An 11,393-nucleotide genomic window follows, 5' to 3' on the forward strand; every position below is an offset into this window, starting at 1 on the left:
AACAAAATAAGAAAAGACAATCTGACTCTGACATGGATTCTGAAACAGAAACAGATACTGATGCAAAAGAAGAGGAAAGTGATGCAACAGAAGATGACAGATTAGATGAAGAGAGTGAAGAGGAAGAGACCTCCAAGAAAAAGAAAATACAAAGCAAGAACAAAGAAAATACAAAAGGCAAGAAGAAAATAGACAAGCTCTCTAAATTAGAGCAAATGATCAAGGAGCAATTGGAAACTTTAAAAACACCCCCACCTCTACCCAAAATTACTTGTGCATTTTGTGGGAAGGACAATCATGAGAAAGAAAAATGCTGGTATAATCCAAATTACAGGGGGAGAGTTCCTCCTCATGTACAAAAATCAAACAACGAAGCCCTACCCGTGGCAACTAATCAGATTGTAGTAGGCAAGCAAGGACAACAAAGATTCAACAATCCACAACCAAGAAGACCCAATCAGTAGAATTGGGGAAATCAATAAGGATAATATTGTGGCATGGAAGGACATAGACAAGGTCCTTAGTGTGAACTTTGGTGCAAGCATTGAGGAGAAAGAGGAATCCCCATCATCAACTATAATGCAAGAGGTAATTAAAATCAACAACAACAGCCACCACTAGGCATTCATATGGTGTACTTGGATCAGGACTATAAATGAGGATTACAATTAACAAACTCAAATAAGTCAGGCTAATATCCAAGCACTGGCAGTGAACAGATCTATAGGTACAAAGCCCATGCCCAGCCTTGGAGATTCACAAAAAATGATAGCAAAACCAATGAACTAGCCCAATAAGGCATGTTGGGGAACTAGTTCATTGGTTTTGCTGCCATTTGTGTGTGCTCTCCTCTCCCACATTGGAGCCACTCAAGGGAGGTTACTGGGACATATTGTCTCATCCGAGGGCGTCAAGCCTAACCCCGAGAAGGTAGAAGCTAGCCTCAAGCTCTCCCCGCTAACAACCAAACGTCAGGTATGCTCATTTGTCAATCTAGCAGGATACTATCGCCGCTTCATTGATCAATATGCTGCTTTGACACGACCCATGACTATGCTATTAAAAGATGGAGTTGATTTCTCTTGGGATGAGGATTGTGATCATGGGTTTGTACAAATCAAGAGTGCTTTGGCTTCACAACCTTCTTGACAATTGCTCGAAACTGAACGGTGCTACTTTGAGGTGACAAGCATGCGTTGTCTTTGGTGCTTTGCATTGAGAAATTTAAGCATTATGTTGCTGGAAAGTCCTTCATTATAATCTGTAGCAATGGTCTTGCAAAGCAGGTTCTTCAATCACGAAATCCCATGGGCCAGCTGGCCAAATGGTTGGCAGTTTTGCAAGAATATGATTTTTCTTTCAAAATTGTAAAAGGGGGTTGTTCCAACTTGAAGAATGCTTTGATTGATTTAGAGGAGTGCCTTGATGTAACCCTTGTAGTGGCCATAGAAGTTGGGGATCCATGGTATGGTGGGATCTGCAAGTTTTTGACCCCTTTCTCCTTTCCTCCAGAAAGTACTAGCTTATGAGAGAAGGAAAATCCAAAGAGATAGTAGGTGCTACACTCTCTTTGATGGGGTGTTATACCATCAAGGCCTGGATGGGGTACTAAGATGGGCCATTGATGCAAATGAAGTACCTAAGGTATTGAAGCATTATCATGATGGATTTTGTGGAGGCCACTATGCCGATGACTATATAGCTAAGAAGATTTTACATGCTGGGTACTCTTGGCCGGCCTTGTTCAAGAATGTCACTATGTATTGAAAAACTTGTGAACCATGCCAATTCTTTGGTAGGAAGGATTTGTGTCCTGGGCAACATCAGTGATGTCCATACATCCGTTTCAAAAGTGGGGAATAGATTTTGTTGGGCCCATACCCATGACTGCCTGCAAAAAGAAGTATCTTTTGGTAGCCACTCAATATGTCACTAGGTGGGCTGAAGCTATCCCCCTCCCCGCTGCAAATGGTAACGCAGTTTCAAATTTCATATTTGAACGTATCTGCACAAGGTTTGGGACACCCATGGAAATAGTATCTGACCATGGAGGCCATTTTTAAATGAAGTAGTGGAGTTGCTCATGGATCACATGGGTATTAATCATCGCACTTCTAGCATCTATTATCTAGCATCCATGGGACAAATGGAGTGGACCAATGGCCTCCTTTGTAAATCCATGGGAAAAATGGCCACAGGGAACAGGAGCCAGTGGGATCAAAAGGTCATTGAAGTTGTGTGGGCTTACAACATCACTCATAAAACGTCTAGAGGTCACACTCCTTTTGAGTTAGTGTACAGTAGTGAGGCAGTTTTACCCCTAGAGATAGAGATTCTAGCCTTGAGATTGGCGCAAGAACAGAGGATGATAGAAGATGAACATGTAGAGGCCAGGTTGGTACAACTTGAGAAGATAGATGAAACCTTATTGGGCTAGTTCATTGGTTTTGCTGTCATTTTTGGTGGATCCCCAAGGCTCTCCTCTCCCACAATTGGTATCAGAGTCTTAGAGATCCCTTTGTGTGTGCTCTCCTCTCCCACAATTGGTATCAGAGCAGGTCGTGGTGTTCGATCTACGGGGAGCTTTGCGAGGGCTTGTGGTGTGTGCGGATCCAGCATTGAAGGAGCTTTGGATCGATGTCTCTCATGGAGAGACGGGGCAGCCATAGCTATGATGATCTGAGCTCGGGAGCTCGAGAAGAATAGCCTGAGGGGAGAGTTCAGTGGAGCTTCAAGGATTTTGGGCATGGAGTACCTGGATTTGGAGCTGATGTAGAAGTGGAGCTTGCTATTGATGCGAGGTTGGAGTAGATTCAAAACAATCTTGCTGCATTTGCTTGAGTTCGAGCCTTTAGGAAGGAAGAATGGGATCATGATTGACATCACCAAGTGCGAACGCGGAATCCACAGTCATGATAACCACTGGAACAATAGCCGATGCCAAAGAGACTCACCATCCCCAGGGTGTAAGGTGCTCGGTTCCAAAATTGATCAGGTTTGTGCATAGAATTCCGATGGTGATGGCTAGCTGGAACATGATATTGAGAACTCCGTGAATCTTTGGGGGAGCTATCTCGGAAAGATACACAGGCATGGCCTGATTGGAAAACTGAACACCCACACCGAGCAAGATGCGGCTGACGATAAGCATGGCAACATCCTTAGCACCACCATTGATGGCAGCGCCGGCGAGGAAGCTAACTCCACCGGTGAGCATGGACGGTTTTCTTCCAAATGCGTGAGTAACAGTGTAAGCACAAAAAGATGCAATGAGGCTAGCGATGTAAAGTGAAGAAGTGAAAGTGGTGAAGATTTGGGTGTTGAATTTATAGTAATCGTTGGGGATGTTGTACTTGTTACGTTCGGCGAAGAGGAAGGGCATCTCGGGCATTGTTTTGAGCAATTTTTTGCTGATTTTGGAGTGCAATTCGAGCCCCCGTTTGATGCATTTTTTGGATGCAATTTGATGTCATTTTGGGCCGGTTTAGATGCTATATGCATTGATCATGCAGTGTAGTGGATTGCAAGGCTAATGCATTTGTTTTCAGATGCATTTGGCACTGGTTATACTATGGAATTGAGTGGTTTTGGCTAGCAAGTGGTCTTCATCGACACCCTTCATTTGAGCACCCTGCATTCATACCATACAATCATCTCCTAGGCCTCTTTCATTCCCTCATCGTAGAGCTCGGCTCTCTCTTTCTAATCAGTGGGTTGCATATCTTTCTTGCAGGTACATCACTTTGGCAGTGGTAGTGACACATGCTTTGACAGTGGTACATGCCTAGTTGAGATGCATTGACAGCTCGTTGGATGCATGGTTATTTGCCTATGTTGGATACATAGGGTGGTACAGTGATGTATTGAGATCCTGTCAGATTAGCATTGTTTGGAGCTGTTTCAGGGCTGGTTTGTCAGCATTTTGGGGCTGATTCGTTACCATATTCGGGGCTGATTATATGGCATTGTGTTTGCCATTGGTCAGGACATTACAATTGTTGCTGCTGTTGTTTTTATGACAAAACAGTCATTTTCAGGACTGAATATCTCTTTCCTGGTTCGGAACTACACTTGTGCCAAGCTGGAAAGTTGTAGTTCACAGAACATGCTACAAATTTGCTTTTAGAAGCAAGTTGATCCGGTATAAGCTGTAGGAGTTACAGCCTCTGCAATACCTCAAAAAGTTGCAGTCTACTGTCTATTTGTGACCAATGTGCAAGAAGCTGTTTTTCAGGTGAGAATATCTGAGAATCCACAAGGATTTGGCTCTTGAGCTCAACTGACAAGTTGTAGATCTTTTTAGAAGCTACAACTTTGTTGTTTACAGCTTTGGCATCCGGTCTTTCGATGAAAAGATATCACTATTCAAAAACAAGGACAGCGTGTTATCTTACCCAAAGTGGATGTGATTTCTCTTGCACAACAGTAAATTACAAAAAGTGATTGGGATCTCACTTCAGTCCAAGGGCATTATTGGCATTTTGGCAAGTCACTTTGGCACATTTGGCAAGTGGTGAATGCTTGATTTTGTTGCCAAAGGATTGCACACTTGAGGTGATGCATTGGTGATGCAGTAAATGCCATTTCGATGCATTATGGATTTGCATTGGTGGATGCCGCACTGATGTTTATGGATAGTTGAGCTGGGCTCCTATTGCCATGGGTTGAGCAGGCATTTCTCATTTGGTTCAGTGCATTTCTTACTTGGATTGCCAGGCATTGGCAGGTTACTGGGCTGCATATATTCTTGTCTATGCCTCTTTATGGCTGAGTGCTTTTGAGCATTGGATTAGCCAGTTTATTTGGAGACCTGATTGGTCTGGACAACACTATATTTTTTGGCCGTGAGTCTCAATGTCAACCTACTATCACTCAGGGTGCCTAACCGTACCCCCGAGCCAAGCCAAATTGTCAAAATCAGACCAACTGTAATGGAATGTCCACAAGGACTAAGATGCACCAAAGTATGTCTATACAATGACCCAAATGCACTGAATAAATGGCACACATAGCTCAGTAGTAGTTGCAACCAACTGCTCAGTGCACAAGCATAAAAATGCCAAAACTCCGTTGTACAAATCCTGTAAAAACATGTAAAATATCCTCGAGGCCAAGCCACCGCTGCAATGGGCATGTAAAGCCGACAAACCTTTCAAGCATCTCTATTTTAGGTAGCTTCAACATATCTAGCCAGCCGATGAACCTTCTCTACCGCTCCTCCTATGATTGCAAGCTTCTCACGTTCAGCCGGCCAGTTTTCACATTTGTCTCGATGCCATCATACAACTCTACGACAATGCATGCTCCAGCCTTCACACAACAACAGTCTGCAACACCAGCCTATGCCTCCACAAACAGCTCCACAGCCACCTCTCTAGCCAACCGATGACTCTAGAGCACAGCAAGGCCACAGACCTTACAAGGCCTCCTCTCTATAGCAAAGGCAATAGCTTACAATAAAAACTACGTAGCGACCAACGACCACATCTCCAAGCTCCTGTGATGTAGTAGCACACCAACAAAGATAGTGCTCGCGAGCCAAGTTGCCTCTGAGCTCCGAAGCTCTATCGTCCAGCCAGCAATGCCCGTGGATGGGTTCTGTAGGTTGCTGGAGCACTAAAGCGCTGGAAGGTAACCCAAAGTGATTCTTGCAGCTGTGTTGTAGAGCAAACAGATCTGGATGATGTCTACCCAAAATCTCCCCGTGAATGAGAGAATCGAGCTCTCCAAAGCTCTCAATAGATCTCTCGAAGCAATGCCCGTGCTCCTCTCACCGAGCTCCTCGTAGATCGAACGCCGTGGGCTCTGATACCAGTTGTGGGAGAGGAGAGCACGCACAAAGGGATAAGGAGACACCAAAAGTGGTGGAGCAAAAGCTACTCCAGCTTATTCCTCTATCATATATATATGAGTATACATGGGCATTGTACAAGTGGGCAGGCACACTGCCCTTTACCCCAACAGTAGCCCTTAATAAAGAGCTTCGCAAACAAGCCAAAAGGGATAAAGCTAGCACGTCAAAGCCTAGAAATGCAACTGAATCAGCACGAGTAAGCACCAAGGGTGTAATGAAGATGGGGAAGGGAAAAAACAAGGTCATCATCCAAGATGGGTCTTTTGATTGTTTCTTAGAAAATATACTGCCTGGACTACCATGTTCTCGACCTGAAGATCATAGGATAGAAATCTTACTCTTATGATACTCTCTCAAATGGTACCAGCAATAACAACCCACATGAGGCAAATGAGGCACCGATAATAGCTTCAACCCATGGCCAAGCTACAACACCTAAGGGTCACGGTGAATATCCCAACCCATGGGCAAGGAAAGAAGGTATCCCCGAGGTGCCTAAATTGGTACACAAGTGCCAACAGGAATGTCAACTGAGTCTCAAGGCAAGCAAGAGTATTGATAAAATTCATCCTAGACATGACATAAATGCTCGAGCCTCAAAAGCCTTGCAAATACCTGAAAGGGTAGAGGAAGAAGGTGTGTCATGCTCTTCAATAGAGAGATCTATCCTAATGCTACAGATGTTTGAGGAAGACCCCACCTTGCAACAACTAAAGGAGGATGACAACATGTCCTTTTATGGCTTAGAAGAGTCTAAATCAATAGGCATGGAATCTATCACTGGTCTTCAAGACATCATAGGACTAGCCTCATAGGAGTCCACTTAGATCAAGATGCCCATCGCAACACTATTATGGGGTAATCCTACTCTATGGAGAGACCTCTCAGATTGGATGAATGGGAAAATAGTGACACCCCAACCCATAAATCCTGATAATGTTCAATCTCCCAATCATGGTCAAGACCTTCCAAGGGTGATTTATAACTGATAGGCACCCTCAAACTGCAAAATCGTCTCCATGTACATCATGGATGTTATGATGCAATTCTTGGTATGGCTTTATAAATTGCGGGCAATGCTATGTACATGCCCATTATTGCATTATTGATATTAGTAAAGAGCTTATGGTATTTACAATGGATACTTCATGGCGCATACAATTGTATACCACATATGTTCTAAAAAAAATCTTTCGCCAAATGTGCCACCATATGAAGTAGATGATCAATCAACATGAAATGGCCTTACCTACTGATAATGTAGAGTAGAGACTCTTGGGCTTTTGATCTTGCAACTATTTGTGCAATTCACAAGACTGCAACATGAATCCTCCCGCTTCATGAGGTACTATACTTTTGCCAACTTCCATTGAGGCTCATTTATTTTAGACATTGTCTTTTATAGTGTTTTAGATGGCGTTTGATCTACCCAAGTCATTTTAACTACCCACCTTTGGGGATCTATGAGGAGCCACAAAGGGTTTATGAACAATCAATCATCTCTTAACTTTCCACCCTTATTAATGGGAATACCATTGCACGTTTTATTTGATCCTTAAACTCGTCATTAAGGTAACCTCCTCAAGATCCTTTAAGCAAGATATAAATTTGGGGTCCTTCAACCTATTATGTGAGGAAATTTTCTTTTTAAATGGTCTGGGTAGATTATACCATATAAATCAATAAAAGATTTTATCAGGACTCTTCTATATTGTACATCAATTCTTGATAGGAATTGTTAGGAATAATTATGTGTGTGTTACCTACTAAAATGGTATAATCTACTTCTTCCCTACTACACACTCTTGATTCCTATGTAAAAAAGCCTTTTACATCCAATGCATCATCATTCCCATGCTGTCAATGTATTCCATCCTGCAATATGTGCACTAGAGTAATGTATCTTGCATCCAAGGCTGATGCTTATGTACATTTCCATTGCACAGACATCATTAATACCAGTTTTTCAATTCAAAACTTTTATATCAATTGTATATAAAGTGCAGAATTTAACTATTGACATTCTTATATTTCTCTTGACCCTGAGTTCCAATCTGTCCAAAATATGGTTTGACCAAGAACATCCATTAATTCAACAAATTGGGCTAATATTTTGAGAGTGATGACACGAATGCAGTGATACCCATCTCTTTCCGTGATAAGAAAGCTATGACAATCTTAGACGGAGGAGCATGTGTCAGCATCATCACGAAACAATGCTGGGAAAAGTGGGGAAGTCCCGACCGAAAGAGTACTTCCTTGGTAGTTAAATTAGTTGATGGAGGCATGGCTCATCCCATAGGAGTACTCAAGGGCATTAAAATCAAAACCTATGGTCTCACATATCGGGTGTGCCTTGTTGTAATGGATTTCCAAAACAACCCTGGGTATGAGGCTATTCTAGGGAGACCTTTCTTGCGTATGGAAGGATTGGTCCATGATTGGCACTCCAACAACATTTATCTAAGGAAAGATCAACAAGTCATGAGGGTTGATCACCAAACATGGAAGGCTCACACTATGTCCAAAAAACTATTTATAGCTGAATGGATACCACTGCGGTAAAGTTGGTTAACAAAGATGAGAAAGAGGATAGTGAGAAGAGTCTTGATGAACCTTGTGGTGTCTTCCTTTACCAGAACTACAAGACTCAATTGATTGGATCCATACACTAGTGGAAAGAGATCCACCAACTACTGAGGGCACTCAGATGATGTACCTTGATGATGAACAACTTAACTCCATTACACCTTTTTACACCATGAGAGTGGTACTACCTAATCAAATTGAATTAGGAATTGACAATTCCCTTGATTCTAATGAGGTAGATATGACTCCATCTCAACTTTGGGTAGAGCTGACATCAAGAGGTGCAACATGTCGAACATAGGCCATGGTAGATGGGCGAGTAGGCCACAACCTCATCTCATGGGAGACATAAAAGCATCTTGGCCAGGTACGCCTTCAAGTATGTGATTCTGAAATTCAATCCATAGAGGGTACCTCTATTAAGGTTATTGGTTCTTTAATGTTGAACGCTTCCTTGGATAATTACATTATGCCTTGCAAGTTTTTTGTAGCTCCTACATGTACCTTAATGGAAGCTGCCATTCTTGGTAAAAGTCGGATCCAAGACACTTACAAAGGATTATTTGGTGATGATTCCACCCAACAAGATGTGCTAAGAACTACTAACTGGCCTAACATTCAAGCACCAACATCAACATCCACTTCCGCTTCTCAACCTCGGCAACCACCTCACCAAGGAAGAAGACAAAGACAAAAGGCAACCGAGCAAATATGGGTTTGAAAGGATCTATTGAAGGCTCAAGGATACTTTGAGGGTGAATCATATTTTTGGATTCCAAAGAAACCTCAACATACAAAGCCACCCCCTCCTCTAAACATCAAGCCTCACCATTGCCATCCACCCCTTCATGTAAACAACAAACCTCAACATCAAAGAAGAAGATGACACCATCCAACAAGGAAGGTACATTACCAATGGGTTCCCACAAGACTACTTGAGGCCTAGGGATATTACCTTGGCAACTCTTATATATGGGTATCCAAGCCAAAGCAATCAACAGCCCATTCATGCTTGCCCTAAGCCTAAATGTACACCAGAACCATCGTAAAAGCGGGAGCGAAGCCCCAGATCCATCAATACAAAAGCATCAACGAGTGCAGATGCACCAATAGTAGTCACACAAGAACCTACTCTACAACTCCAGGGTGAAGGTGATTACATCAATATGGGTTTGGATGAGATTCTTGTGACCCTCAAAGCTTTTTTCACATTCCTTTACTAACATCACCATTAACTATCTAGCTTCTACTCATTCTCTTTTCTTTATTTTTCTTTTCTTTCAGTTGTAGCTTAGAAGCCTTTCCTAGAATCCCCCTTCTATAAACCTCCTCATCCATAGTCCTCATTTTTCGTATGATGTATTATCAGACTCCTCTCGATTTAATGACTCCGAAAAATAAATCTCCAGATGGTGCCACAACCTTATTGGGCTCAAATACTCTCAAGCAAATCCCTCAATGATGAGTCTATAGATGGGCCATTTGTCATTTATTGTGACAACATGAGTAGTATACACCTTGCAAATAACTGAGTCTATCATGCTAGAACAAAGCACATTGAGGTGCATTATCACTCTGTGCGAGAGAAGGTTCTAGTAGGTTTTATTGATCTAGTTTATGTCAGCACAAAGGATCAGGTAGCTGACATATTCACGAAGGCATTGGGTGCAGAGAAGCTATGCAAGTTCAGAGACCTGCTTGGTGTGCAGGAATTGGGATTGAGCTCGAGGGGGAGTGTTGAGATATCGAGCTCCACTCGTGATATGCCAGAGTGACCATTGTGCATTTATGTCACTGACTTGTTAGCTATAGATGTGGTTGGTACACTGCCCATGAATAATAGTTGGATGACAGTTATCTTTATGTACTGTAGTTAGTGGCTCAATTAGTATGCCACCTTAGTTAGCTGAGTTTGGTTTGAGACCCACATATAGGATTCACCTATTCTTTTGTACTGAGAGAGTTCTTTTGGCTTTCACAACTAAGAAGAGGAAAACTGTTTTTAGCCTCCACCTTTGTGTATATTCCCCCATTGTGTATGTGAGATACTATGAACTAGAAGAGCCAATGCGCCAAAATGACAACAACTTCCTCACAATATTGAATCGAATATGAGTAGGCACACAAACACATTTGGACCTACAATATTTGAACAAGCTATACAATCGAATCCCAAAGTCAAAGTATAAGACTCCACACCTGTACTACACAAATGCAGCAAAAGATAAACACAATGATGAAGTCTTTCAAAAGCTCACATCAAAACCACATATTCTAAAGGCAACAGACATTAGGCATAAGAATTGTAGCAAAACAACAAACATACCATCAGACCCCAAAAGTCCTGGAGGACTCCATGCAGAACTACATCTAAAAGTTGGTATGATAATCCAGAAAGTCTTTGGCAAATCTTTCCCACTCTCTTCACACCCCTATGATGTACACACTGCAGAAACAATAAAGTTTTCTTGTTTTGATCATGTGGTTGTTGAAAAGCCACATTTGCTGTGCAAACCACAGAATCCTTTTATTATCTTGTAATCGTGCTGTCTTCTTCTTTGCACTTCATCCACTTTCACTTCAATGGAACACTGTGCATACTACACTATTCTTAAGGCTTTGCAACATATATGTTGAATGCACACATGTGGAGAGGTTGGATGAAAGCCATATTATAGCATCATGGGCATCATTGAGATTTCTTGAGGGCAGGTTAATTGGTGTTTAAATAGAGCTTGCTTAATAAGAGCACCACATCCATCATGTTTAGGCTATACCCAAAGAAATTCCACATCATGTCTAGATTGGTCAAGGATTTAAACCTTGAGACAAAGTAGAATCCATAGGTTAATTAAGTTGAGAGGCAGCATCATTTGACCACACCCAATGTTGTTTTATATTTTTTGCATGGGGATTTTTATTTTTCAGACATTCCAAATGTAGGAGAAAA

General features: G+C 42.1%; 1 protein-coding gene across 1 annotated transcript; it reads right to left on the reverse strand.

The window, feature by feature from the left end:
- Positions 1-2,950: 2,950 nt before the first annotated feature.
- On the reverse strand, positions 2,951-3,382 carry LOC147895041 (sugar transport protein MST6-like). Its single transcript, XM_087383400.1, has one exon. The coding sequence runs from the start codon at positions 3,380-3,382 to the stop codon at positions 2,951-2,953; it is 432 nt and encodes a 143-aa protein (XP_087239526.1).
- Between the last annotated feature and the right edge of the window lie 8,011 nt (positions 3,383-11,393).

Source organism: Dipteris shenzhenensis, chromosome 13, assembly GCF_047967505.1.
Source record: "Dipteris shenzhenensis isolate YYH24624 ecotype China chromosome 13, Dip_SZ_1.0, whole genome shotgun sequence".
Lineage (NCBI taxonomy): Eukaryota > Viridiplantae > Streptophyta > Polypodiopsida > Gleicheniales > Dipteridaceae > Dipteris > Dipteris shenzhenensis.